The 13,941-nt window shown below is 38.8% G+C and overlaps 1 protein-coding gene across 1 annotated transcript in view; it reads right to left on the reverse strand.

Annotated features, from left to right (window-relative positions):
- Window positions 1–6,253: 6,253 nt before the first annotated feature.
- The window catches only part of clmpb (CXADR like membrane protein b), a 79,245-nt gene continuing 71,557 nt past the window's right edge, over window positions 6,254–13,941 (reverse strand). The window contains exons 5-7 of the mRNA XM_015028605.1: window positions 13,407–13,529; window positions 12,768–12,909; window positions 6,254–11,687 (exon numbers count right to left, since the gene is read on the reverse strand). Coding sequence (XP_014884091.1) covers window positions 11,351–11,687; window positions 12,768–12,909; window positions 13,407–13,529 — 602 coding nt within the window. The 3' untranslated portion in view covers window positions 6,254–11,350. The remainder of the gene's footprint in view (window positions 11,688–12,767; window positions 12,910–13,406; window positions 13,530–13,941) is intronic.

Below are 13,941 nucleotides of genomic sequence, written 5' to 3' on the forward strand. Positions count from 1 at the left end.
GTCATTCAAACACAGAAGACACAGCATTGATTTCTGTCCCTGTTAACACAGCTGCAGCGCGATAGAAACCCAAACCTTCCACCAGCCCCTCAGGGCACACAGTAATCTTGTGAATTTCATCCCACACTGAGGGTATGACATAAGAAATCTGGCACATTTCACTCTTCAGGTCAATCTCATTTCAGTAAAGAATAAGGATTTTTTTTTTCTTTTCCAGAGTCTGCCGTCTTTAGATCATACCACATCATTAGACAGATGCCCCTGGTTCTCGAAACACTTTCACTGAGCTGTGTAATTTGGCTCCGACACAGTTGGCTCTCATTGCTTGTACCCAGAGAAAGACAGATTCATGACATTGGAGGGGCTGATTACTGTTCAACAGAGGAAGACATGGAGGCCTAATCACCATACTGCTGTGGCAGCCAATAACCAGGTTTCATATTCTACAAAGCCACAATTAGAGACTAATTGTCCCAGGTGAAGGCTTCCATAGCAACAGGCAGGGATGTCTACTTTATCACAGCAATAGTTCACACAAAGCTTGTGTCATAAGATCTGGAAACATTAGGAGCAGGGATGAGTTTTCCGACACTTGGAATGAAGAAACTTAGAATTCAATGAATTTTTGAAGAAGCTCAGAATCACTTTCATTAAAACTTTGAAATATATTAATGGGTTTAGTAGAGACTTTCTGTGAATTTATTCATTTTCCATTTTAAAATATAAAAGTTAGTCCTGTCCTCAGATCCCATATGCAAAATGTTTAAAAAAATTCCCGTAAACTGGTTCTTTCTGCTGTTTTACACATGCGATGGCTGCACAAGTTTGTTCAGAGTCAAACTAATGTGTGGTATACATAGGTTTTATAAGAACCAACATGCACAAAACCTCTGGGCTTTTGGACTACTAGTTGTACTTACAATTACACATTTAAGACTTTCACAAGGTACCTCTTAATCATAAAGTGAAAGGAACAATATAAGCCGTTCATTATTTTTTTTTTAGTAAATATTGAGAAGGTGTGGTAGTTGTGCTCTCTGTACTCTGATGCCCATAAATGAAATCAAATACAACCAATTAACTGCCTTAATTTAATGCTAGTTACTTGTCAATAAATGAAGCCCATCTGTTTGTAATTAGAAGTTGTTCTGTAAATGCATTTTGCTAATGACTATCAGAGATCAAACATACACATAAAGCTGTGAAGAACTTTAGACAAGGATTGGGTTATTAAACAAAATCTCAAGCTTTACGCATCTCACAAAACACTGTCCAATTCCTTCAAATGTTCAAATATGGTAAACTTATACTGATTGTTTGTTCAATAAAAAACAACAACAAAAAAAATTCTCTTTAACTGTTGTTATGTGATTAATATTTTGGTCTGTCACAACAACTTTTGCTCTTGTAACCTTATTAATTGTGCAACAGATTGGAACGCTGTTGCAAGATATTGTAGTCTTTCACTCCAAACAATTGGAGGAAAAATTACAATGGCTCTGTTTTGCTTGCTTTTTTGGAAAACTACAGCTTGACATTCTTTCAGTGAACAGTGGTTCTGCTTCAAGTAAAATCCATACACTATGAGACAAAGCAGGACATGCTTTGGGGTAAGGTTAGGTTTTTGATTAGAGTGGCTGAGTTTTCTTTGTCAAGTGACAAAGGAATGAAAAATGATCATGAACATTTTGGACCTCAGACATATCTATTTTTGTTTTTAGTGAAAATACATTTCTACTTATAAAACAGTTATTTTCTCAATTTAAGAAACACCTAAAATACATCAACTTACACTACTTTTTACCGTATTTAGTGCTTTTGTTGAAAAAGATGATGTAATTTTATACAGAATTTCATTCAGACTATTTTTTGCCTGACTGTTACCTGACAGCAGCAGAACTGTACAAATGATGATGATGAGGAGGAGGAGAGAGGGAAAAACAAAGCAGCAAGATTACTCTGTGATGAGACTGATGAGGATTAGATGTTGCAAACCAATTTTCAAGCTGGGATCTGGAGGAACACTGTCGCAGAAATGCTCACACACATATATACACAATATCCTAATGTATATTAATATGATTAATATTACAATCACTTAAATTATTCAACAAGCAAAACTAATAGCTTTCACATTCTGGATACTAGTTTTATATTCCTTTTTCCTTAGTTTATACTGAGACAATGAGTGAGTGAGTGAGTGAGTGAGTGAGTGAGTGAGTGAGTGAGTGAGTGAGTGAGTGAGTGAATTATACTTTCTAGATGGAGCATTATTGGATAGACTAGCAGTCACTACCTGATGTCACATAAACACACATCTAAAACAGGATACAACCTGCTCTTATTTAATGTTTTTCCTCCAAATGTGAAGTTCCACCAGGGGGCGCTTTAAGCAAAGCTTCACTAGAGCTGCATCCAAGGACAAGTTTCCACTTTTGTCTAGTTTGTGTTGCGGTTCTGTACAACTTAGTTTAATTCCTTTGAATATATAGATGTATGTTTTTTTATTTTATTTTATTTTATGCACATTTAAGGTTTTACGTAATAATAATTAATTGTAGCTTGTCCCCAGAATCTGGGTTAACAAAGGTTTCATGAGAGGTTTCAGACAACTAGTCTCAAATGATGGTGTTTGATATGCGATTCAGGATTTAGCCAGTGTCATTTAGATCCTATCTGCATCACAGATTACGCAAGAGCTATCGCCAAGCAGCACCAGGGGGCTGCAATTATTTTGGCGACTTCTTTCACAAAAACCTTTTTGAAGCAATCTACTGTTATTTATTTTGCAGATTACAGAGGGACGCCTAAAGAGAAATGGAAATTGGTAAAACTGAGTTGAAAGGCCACCTCAGAACCAAGAGATTCTTTATCTCTCCTGTATTTGGCCCAGTTAGAGAGTGAATGCCCTTATTTCTGACTTAGTATTAAACCATTGAATGATTTTTGTAGCCAAACACAAGTAGACTCTACTAAATGGGTGATCTAAGAAGACTATTTAATACTGTATTTTTTTTTTTTAAGAGTATCACAACAGAATTTTATCGAGCTACTTTGTGCTGATCTGTCAACATGAATTCCCAAAGAATACAAGAACATTTGTGGTGGTAATGAAACACAATTTAAAAAGATTAAAGGAATATGAATGCCTTATTTGTCAATGTGATAAGCAGAAGGTTGAAAGATCACCGATACAGCCAGCCAAAATTAGTTTCCTCCTCAGGTCTCACCCCTAGAGATAGGACGAGAAATTCAGGCATCTGAGAGGGGCTCAGAGAAGAGCTGCTGCTCCTCCTTGTCAAGAGCCAGTTGAGGTGCTGAGATGCTTCCTCTACACCTCCCATGGTGTTCTGGGCCCGCCCCACCGGGAGGAGATCCATAGAAAGACCCAGGACACGTTGGAGGGACTATACTTCTTGGCCAGCATGGAAAAGCCTTGGGATTCCCGTGGAGGAGCTGATCCAAGTGGCTGGAGAGAGGGAGATCTGAATCTCTCTGCTTTGACTGCAGTGACCTGATCACAGGTTAAGTGGGAGACAATGAATGAATGGATGGATGATTGTAGTTGGACATGACCCAGCTGAAGAGGAAACTGCAGATTGAAATCAAGCGATTTAATAAAATAAAGAACTTACAGAAACATAGACGGCAGGACATGGAACACTGAAGCATGAAACAAGGTAACAGAAAGATCCAATATCAAACAAAAACCCAAGAGCCGGAATACTGAAGAGAGGCAGAATCGACAAAGTAAACCACAAGAACAAAGCAGAGACAGAATGCAGGCAGAGGAAAATCAAGGGACAGAAAACAGCTGTACAAGGGAGCAAATTGGCAAGAGGGAAGGTGAATAATAAACACTGGAGAACAGAGACTAAAGCAAACTACAAATCAGGGGTAAAAGAATAACATAAATCTAACAAATGAAAATTCAAATGTATAACTACAAGGTGCAAGAATAAAAGAAAAAACTGAACAGAATATACTGATAAACTGATATAAATGAACAAGAAAATAATCAAAATTCAAACACAGAGGAAAATCAAAACCCAGACAGAAAGCAAGTTTTACAGCAACTATTCTCTAACACAGAAGGGCTGAAGAAATATACCTTACATGCTGTTAATATAACTTCTTAATTGATGTTTTTAAAGAGAATTTTATAAAATCAGAACCATCACTAAAACAGAGATTGCAAATTGGAAATCAAGTCAACGTTCTGAGAGCATCACCATGAATACAATTTCTAGTTGTTGTTTTGCTACAGATCTGTTTTATGTATGTGAAAAAGACACACGCATGTTTAGAAACCTTTGAATTTTTTTCTCAACTGTATATCTATGTTTGACATTATCATATCTACATGAAATAAAGCTTTTTTGAAAAATACAACTTAAACATGAACTTGCTCACAGCACACACTTGGAACTTCATGCTATGAGATCAACGCATTTGTGGAAATGACAATGCAGGAAATAATGACTAATATCTAACAGAGATATCTGAAGGATACAGATAGGAGGTTACAGAATGTCCCAATCTGTTACTAAAATGCCATTGAGGTAGTGCAGGCATTTGAGTGTGCATAGTGTCTAGGCATGCCAGAGAGTTTATGACAGTCTCATCACACATGGCTAATCATGTAGAACAATGAGAACAGAGGCATGAAAAAGAGGGTGGAGAAGTGTGTTCTGGCCTTGAAAATCTGATATTGCTTTGGATGCATTTTTTTGTTTGTTTAAAAACAACACACACATCACGCAGCCTGTAGCCAGCTCTTAAATGCATTAGCCTCCATGGATGGATCACTTGGCAAAGTGCATTGTGCATGCTTTTGTGAATTCCTGCAATCTTCTCCGCACGTCCTTGAAACAGACAAAGCCACCATTTTGCCCTTTGCAAGGGTTTATACATACTGTGTGTCTTGGCAGTTTGGTAGCTTGCCAATATGAAGAAGATTTTTCAGAGGAAACAGATGAATGGCAGACAATATGCTGACTGTGCAAGAATAAGAAAAATCTCTCTGCCCTATGATTTATCCTCACATTTTGAGAAGCATTGGGTCCCAGCAACTGAGCAGAAAAAAAATATGAATTGGCTTCAAAATATTATAGGTGTGAGAAATCGGCATACGTCTAAAAAAAAAAAAAAAAAAAAAAAGTTTTGTAGTCTTATCTTTCCTAAGATAGCTGACACACGCCAATTTTGAAATAGCTAGCATATACACTTAAAAGCTAACCTAAAGCCAGCTACACTGGAACATAGCTAATCAATCACAATATAATTTAGACCAACACTAGTTGAAATTAAACAAGGAATGAAATCATGTGGAAAAACACGTCCTGCCCGCTGAGGTGAATGAAACATGTGATGTTGTGGGTCTTTTTTTTTTACAAATTCCCAGGGAACATTTGAAATACCAAAATACAAATCTAGTGGACTCTACCAGAATCTTGAAAATGAGTCACCTCTAGGTCTTTATCAGGAACATCATAAAAACAAACAAACAAAAAAAAAAAACAATACAGACACCAAATTAACCTTCTCTCATTCCATTTCAATGGGAAACCTGTAGATAAGCTGAAGGCAACAGAGGACCCATGCCTGTGGTCGATTGTTCAGAGGAACAGTTAAAGATCCTGCTCTCTGTATTCTCCAATCTTGTGACTATGTGCTAATCTAATGAAAAAAAAAAAAAAGGGGGGGGGCTGCACAAAAGCCAATGGGTTCAGATTATGCTGAGGCAATGAAAGATTAACTTATTCTCCGGTATTTTACACATCTTTATAAGTGGCGACAACTGTTCTGTATTGTCACTGTCAAAGGCCAATATTTTATAGAGCACATCTTAAATACTCAGCTTAAAAAAAAAAAAAAGAACTTGTTGAATTTATTAGTCTGGGTTGAAACTGTATAATGCCTAAATATGTGTCACACTGAAATTATGCACTGCTAATATTCATGGTTTCTTAGGATCTGCAGGTTAGATTCCCCTGATAAGCAGACAATAAAAGTAATTCTTTTTGACAGCTGTCAAATTCTGGTACAGTCAGCTAAGCAGACCAGACTGACCGTTTCATAAGCACATACGTAAAGCGTGCAAGCTTCTACTAAGCATAAAAGCTCTGACCTTAACACTTCCCACACACCAGCAAAGGATGAGAGACTTCGGAGCACGAATAAATTATTCACGATTTTATAACTCTAGGAGTCTACCTCATTCTAATTCAAAAGGAAGATGTCACAAGACCAGTTAGGTTGTCATTGAATATTTTATTTGCAAATGAAAGAGTAATAACTCAGAAGTCGTAAAAATATACATTTTTTTTACTCGTGATATTTACAAGGATTGTTTTCATCAAATGAACAAAGCAAAAAAAAAAAAAATCCCTTATTATTTTAGAAAACTAAAATGAAAATGCACATCAGAAAACAGATGAGAGTAAACAAAAGTGTTTTACATTTCCCTTTAGTCGAGCCATGCTGAGCCTGTCTGCCCCTGACACTGAAACAATGCAGTCAAGAGGAAACAGCCGACCACACAGAATCAACACACACCGGTGATGAGCATAGCACACTGAAAAGTGCAAAGTACATGGATGAACATTTGAAAACCCCCCCAAAAAACAAACAAACAAAAGAAGACAAAAGTAAAGCTTCAAAAATCAATTGGTGTTGATATATTTACAATTTTTGATTTTTTTTTTTTGATTACTTTTAGTTGATTACAGTTATGTTACATCAAAGCAAAGCATTCCCGTTCATCTGCTCAATCTTATGACATGCAGGTACCTCTTACAATCTCTCTTTGACTTCCTGGAGGTTGAACCGAGCGTTGTTCATCTCCACTCTTAAAATGCAATAATACATCACATTCTCTTATACTGACAGACGAGGCCAAACCACAGATTGCCCTGCTCAATAGCTTTAATCAGAAATAAAACGCGACTAATAGAACATAAAACACTCTAGCTACATGAGATTCATTCTCCCATCACATACCGCAGGATAACCATTAACCATTAAACTGCACCTTTGAGTGTTGGTAAGACAATGTGCGGTGCTGCTGACTGATAATATTGCACGTGGAGCCGACGCGCTGAGCTGTGGGGCGTGTTAAGACTTTTTCCCTCCTGCGCACACTGAACTGACAAAAAGCGACTTAAAATTCATTTGTTGGAAAAAGAGCGAGTTTGTTGGGTCACAAAGAAGTGTGCAGCGCGAGGGCTCATAAACTGGGGAATCTGCCACCTGAGACTTGCCGACGCTGGAAAGCAAATCAGAAAAGCTTGGAGGAATTTAAAGCTGGAAGACTTGATTCCCATCCTCCACCACCACTGCTGCTACTTTCATCTGTGGAGGAGGGAATTTCAATGACAAGAGCCCACAGCCCTGGCTCAGAACCAATCCTGTTATAACTCTCTTGTTTCCCGGTACCACTCTTGTAAATTCCCAAGCTGGGGGGAAAAAATCTTTCAGCATATGCCATCGAGATCTTTAAGATGCATAGCAGTGTCTGTTTTAGCGAGTGCTTCCAAGTGCGTGTGTGTGTGTGTGTGTGTGTGTGTGTGTTTTCTTACTGTATCTTTTTTTTTTTTTATGTAAGTGTGTGCACATGTCCTCTGAGTGATGCCACGTCCCATTCTGTGCCGCATTTAGTATCCGGGCTCCATCAGTCAGCCGTAATACCTCCAGACATTCGATCCGTCAAATTGATTCTGAAGGAGCAGAAATAACATGGAATGCTTGTTTGGGCTTTTGTTTGTGCAAAGGGTGTCAGTTTCTGTGAGGTGTGCTTGCGTGTGCACACAACTGCATTGTCATATGCATCTCGCATACGATATGTGCACCTGTTGATGTGTACGTATATACAACTTGTAACTATGTGTGTCTGTTTGGTGAGATGCCACCCCGACAACCTGGGCAAAGTGCATTCTGCACAGAGACAGCAGGAGCGTACCAGTCCCCTCCAGAGCTGAGGAAAGTTATGAATTATGAACGCTCTTTGTCTCGAGACGCCACCCCCACAAGCAAAAACATGACTGCTGCCTGTGAAGCAAAGTTCAGTAGGCATATGAAACTAAGCAAAAGCTAAAATCAACACTGCCGGTCTTCAGTCATGTACATTTAAACAGAGGTTTCCTTGCTTGACTGCATCCTTCGCCCTCATTGAATGGGTAACATCAGAGTGTGTGGGTGTGGCCCAAGGGCAAATACTGAATTTACATGCATACACCCACGCATACATGTTCACGCACAATTACAAGTGTATTCGCAGACATGCCAGTACGCACGCTCAAAACTGCTCTATTACAAACATAGAGTTAGCCTCCTTGGTCGAACACGACACGCTGCTTTTAGTGAAACAATACAAGAAAAAAAAATAATAATAAAAATCCCAATTACCTCTGTGGTCAAGTCATGTGTGAAATCCAATGTGTGAAATCAAACAACACATCCTTTCCTGGCAGATGTTGCAGATTTAGACTTGAAATATAACCAAATTTGCTCTAATGATGCAGAGCCACGGATGATGGGAGTTCTAGACTGTCAAATAGCAAAATAGGACACAGTGGCTCTAATAGCTACCCTGGTAAAAAGAAAAAAAGAAAAATGTAGAAAAATAGGACAAAGATAAATGTAGGTCTTCCTTTAGCTTTGTTTTTTTTTTTTTTTTTTTTTTTTTTACAATCCTGGTCATTTGAAATGTTTAAATTATTTCTCTGACTACAAATGTGAGCAAGATAAGACTAGACTAGACATTTTCCAAAGGTTGAGAAACCACAATGGTATTGGTGTGTAATCAGTAAAAGGTTGCACACTTTGTATACTGAAAGTTCACCTTTCAGAATTAAAGTTTAATTGTATGTTGAAAGGGCTGGAAGATTATGTCTGGATGGAAATAATTTTTCAAATGTAGTAAAATAAATTATGTTAAAATTATATTTGGATTTGTGCAGCAATGAAAATAATCTCCTTTGTGAACACCTTCTACATGTACTTGCCAAGGTTATTGAGAATAAATGCACAAGAAATTAGTAAAAAAAAATAATTATATATTTATACATAATAAAACACGTTATTGATATGTTAAGGTCAATGTTCCTTTTTTATAACAAGATGACATTTTATCTCAATAATTAAATTGTACTTTCAAAGCAAAGTTTAACTGTCACTAACTCATGTCATGTTTGAACACACTGGTGGTCTTGAAAACTTGTCCAAGTGTCTATAGATATATAGTTTGTTTTTTCAGAAACAGAAAATATATAGTAAGTTGGAAGTGGTCATAGTGGATCTTGTCTTGTACACATCCACACATACTGTCATATAAAATGTTTGTTTCACATTAGGGTCACTGACAATATCATTGTCATTTGTAACTTCAGAAAAAAAGAAAAAAACAGACAGTTTGACTTCACTTTGGATTTCTCACTTGGCATTATTTTGTGAGGAAACATTTTCCTGACATACCCTTATTTTTAAGTTGAACTGACATCATGTGTGTATAAGCTATCTGTATGTACAATATAAAACAAGACTGATTACAGAATGTACAGTAAATAGTCTTGTGGCATGGGATTGCTTTCTCACCACTCACTCTGCTTGGTGCTTCTTCGGCTGCATCCGTTTCTGGGGCAGTTCTTGTGACATCGAGTGCTTCCCGCTGGTGACCCTCAAAGTTTCATGTGAACAGAGACTTAACCGCTGGTACACTGAAGATAAGGACCAAGGGAGAGGGGTGGTGAGGGGCTTAGAAAAGAGAAAAGAAAACATCTAAAGGGAGAGGGATTGCAAAGGCACACTAGATAGGCTACTTGCCCCTTTTTCAGCTACTTTCAGTCAAACTGCACTTTGTCTCTCAGAGGATACAACAAATAGGTTTCTTGCTGACAATAAGCATTAACCAAGCAAGTGATTGGGCGAAACAACAATCAAGTGCCACACTGCTGTTACGGATCCAAGGAGAGTGTTGGATTTATCTGAAGTCACACTCCTTGTTCCCCATCTTTAGACAAGCTAAAGTAAAATTTGAAAGTCATGTGCCTTAGTTTGATATTGTACCCTGAAGGAGGCTGAAAATAATGGACTCCACCATCTTTGTACACATTCATCTCAACGAATTTTGGCTTCAGTTCAGAAATGTAGCTGGTAAACAAAAAGAAAATAATAATAATACTAATAAAAAAAATACCAATCATAACCCATCCTGGGGCATTGGTGGCACTTCTTAAAATGAGGGACTGGACACATGGCTGCCTTTGACATTTTGTAACCCGCACAGGAAAACGAGACAAAAGGAAACAGAGACGAAACCAAACAAAGATCCTAGCTGTTCTAATAGATGCTTACCTCTATGTTTAAAGAATCGCTATAGGCCTAATAAATGCTACTAAAGTACTTAGGAGAATATTTGGTAGCAGTACAGGAGTTTAACAATGTAGATGTGGGAGGAACGATAAGTCCATTGATTTGACTGTCAATGCTACATCCTTGCTCCTGAAGTCCCTCCTGCCCCGTATGCCAGTCGAACAGTGAAGCAGATGAGGCGTTCACGAGCCAGCTGAGTCAGTCTGTGGTTTCTCACAGGTTCCTCTGCGAGAGCACAAAAGACCGAAAGCAACGAGGCGGATGATGCACACGCTGCGCACCGTGTCTGTCCACATGGATGGGCAAAATCGGCCAGGCCCATGGGGGGAGGCAAAGCGGTTTGTGGTTTTAGAGCAAGTAGTTGGAAGCAGCCAGACAGAGGTGAAGAGTGATATGAATCAGAGAATCACCCCCTCCTCCCTGGTCTCCAACTTTACAAAAACAAAAAACACCCAGCTTCCCAGACAGTCTCCCACTTTTCCCCTCTTTTCCGCCCTACTTATATTCATCTTGTTTAACTGATGGTGAATGTAAGTATGTTTTTAGTTTCCTTTTCTCACTCCGACTGCATGCCTAAGCCTTTGATTTGATAAATAAATAAAGCTCTTCAAGGGGGCGCCTTCCACCTCAATGCACATGGTGCTTCTCTGTGCCATCTGAAGCAAAAAGAAGAAATGCAGCAAAAAAGTTCTACCTTCAGCCATGGGATCGTTTTGCATCTCAGGTTTCAGTTTTTTTTTTTTTGTTGTTGTTTTTTTTAAATCAGTAGGGGCAAGCATGTCTTATATTTTACCCTTTAAGTTATGCATTCATTAAAAGTACTTTTGGAATTATAGTATTGATTTTTTTTTATTACATCCTTTAAACTAGTTGCATTTCTTTGTTTATGGAAGAGTCTCAGTCTTTGGGAGAGGGTTATGGGGCCTCAGGGAGGGGTCGGAGTCTTACATGGCTGCAGGAAAGGGCGTGGCTTTCAGTCCTACACAGTCTGAAAGGCCTTGGTCTGGGCTGGGACCATGAGAGTCGGGGGTGTGGGTCCAGACATGTTCCTGGAGTTGAATTTTGGAGTGACAGGGGGCTCAGGGGTTTTGGGGGGCACCACTGTGGTGTAAGCTGGAGGGGACTGGGGGAAGCCTGGAGGCTGTCCATTTTCCTTGAGAGCTGCCACTGCAGGTGGACGTGGACGGTGGCCACGTTGGGTGCTGTTGTGCACCATTGATTGGGTGGAGGAGGCGCCGGAGCGTGAACTGCCAGAGCGGGACGAGGATAGCGAGTTTGGCTTCACCAATTTGGCCTTGGGAGCCTCAGCGTCTTCCCTACATGTTGGGGAAACACAGCGCATAAGGACAACAATATTTATTTGATATAAAAAAGCAACTCTTGAAACAGAGAAGAGAATCCTAACACAATAACAGCACAGCAGAGTGTCCCTGCATTACACTATTCCAAGGTCTAAAGCACTGGGGACTTGTAGTTTGCCAGAGCTTCATGTAATTCATGAGATACCCCCTAGCCTTAGAGTTTTCTGAAGCAAATTTGCATGGAATAATGAATTCTGCTAGAATCACTGGTTCCCCAGATGCAACTGTTGAAGAAGAAAAAAAAGGCACTGAAAATACAATGAAAACCATCCCAAATAAATCAACTTCTACTTGAGTTCTAATATGACATGATAAAAGTCTCAGAAAAATGGTACCTGGCTGCCCTGATGTTATTAAGGATGACTGACTCAAAGCAATAATCCTTGTTTTGGTTTCAATTTCAAAAGCAACCTATTATTAGAAAGGGTGTTAAACATACAGGAAGTTTGTGAGCAAGTTCTTGGTCTATACACAAAGTCTGATGATGCTTATGAACATACAGAGTCAGAAATGCACATTTTAGGTTGAGATATATTCTAATGCAGCCAAAATTATTATTATTATTATTATTATTATTATTATTATTATTATTATTATTAACAAGAAAATGGAATGGATAACGTTTGAAGATTTATCCATTACAAATTCATACAAAAATATCCACGCAACTCCATGCAGAGAACAAGGTTCACGTGAACAGTGTAAACAGTTCCAGAAAACTAAAAAAGTGTTTTTTTTTCTAAGCAAAAATGAAAGTAAGTGGCAAATTCAAGCTTGAAAGCTTGATTCTTTCATAAATCGGTGTAAAGATTTCTGCATTAGGACAGCAAAATTTTCAGCTGATGTTGAGAGGAGCATAAGACCTACAAGCTAGGCAATGCAGTGGCATGTGATCCTGAGCATGAACAGCTGCTTCACACTATGACAGTATTTATTTTCAAACATTTTGTGTCCCGAATTTTAGTGAGTTATAGTTTTAATAGTAAAAACGATTGGAAAAAAAAAAAGAGGCAAACGACAAGAATATGATTGAACCTGATCTCATTTGGGGTCTCCTCCTCTTCGTACTTCTTTTTTTCTTTCTTCCAGAAGACGAGCCAGATGATTATTATGACAATGAGGACGCCGAGGGATATTCCCGCCACTATTCCCGCTACCGTCCCAACATCCCTCACATCTGTGGATGAAAGAAGAGGAAGAAAGCGATTAGAGATATATTCTGCTTTTCTCTCTGGTAAAATACTATTCCATTTTCCCTGATAGTCTTCCATTTATTAATAATCATTTTACATGCACGTTCACCAGAAAAAGACTCACTTCTCTCTTTTGAGTCCCTCCATCCATATTTAATTTAACACCAAAGACTAAAAAACATTTATGCTGAGCTGCTGGATCTGTCGTTTTTTTTTTTTTTTTTTTTTTACTATCCCCCCCATACATGACCCTGTCAGGAGACTCTCGAGGAAAGCATCATTTTGACAGTGAAACATGGCATTTAAAACAGAGGGGCCATCGCCATGGGTTTACTGCATTCGATAGGAGGGTAAAGGGGAGTAGAGGCAGGGTGAAGAATAAATGTATTTGCAGCTGTAGTTTAAAACAATAACCATCAATCAGTGTGGCAGTTTGGTGTGAGGTGAAGACTGCGAGGTCGAGTTCCCCTCCACAACTCACGCTGCATCGTGACCTCAATGGTGCAGTTTTCCTCTCCCACGTCGTTGCTCGCTGTACACCTGTAGACACCTGTGCTGTCCATGGTAAGATTCCTCAAGGTGACAATCTCTGGGTTCTTCAGATCTGTCCCCAAAAACATAAGATGCCATTTATGAAAAAAGAGGCCTGAAATATATTCAACAAGAGAGAGCAAATAGGAGTGGAATAGTCGGGGGGAAGGGGGGGGGGATATTTTCCAGTGGAGGTCCATCACAGTCAGAAGGATCTGAGGAGAGAAGCAGGAGTGTGTCTGACAGGGTGACGGAGCCCCAGAGCCCTATGGGATATTTAGTCATCTGCACCACTGACAACCATGTGGTATTAGCTTTCACTAGACCCATAAATAATGGCTGCTGATGCTGTGTGTTATTGTCCCATGAAAAGTAATTATACTGAACAGGTGGTGCTTGGTTGATGCCACTAACTGGAGAGTTTTTGGCTGGACATGTACCACTATTACAGTAAAAAAAAAAAAAAAAAAAAAAAAAAAAAAAAA

This window comes from Poecilia latipinna, unplaced genomic scaffold (genome assembly GCF_001443285.1).
Source record: "Poecilia latipinna isolate Pla-1442-1.1 unplaced genomic scaffold, P_latipinna-1.0 Scaffold129, whole genome shotgun sequence".
Lineage (NCBI taxonomy): Eukaryota > Metazoa > Chordata > Actinopteri > Cyprinodontiformes > Poeciliidae > Poecilia > Poecilia latipinna.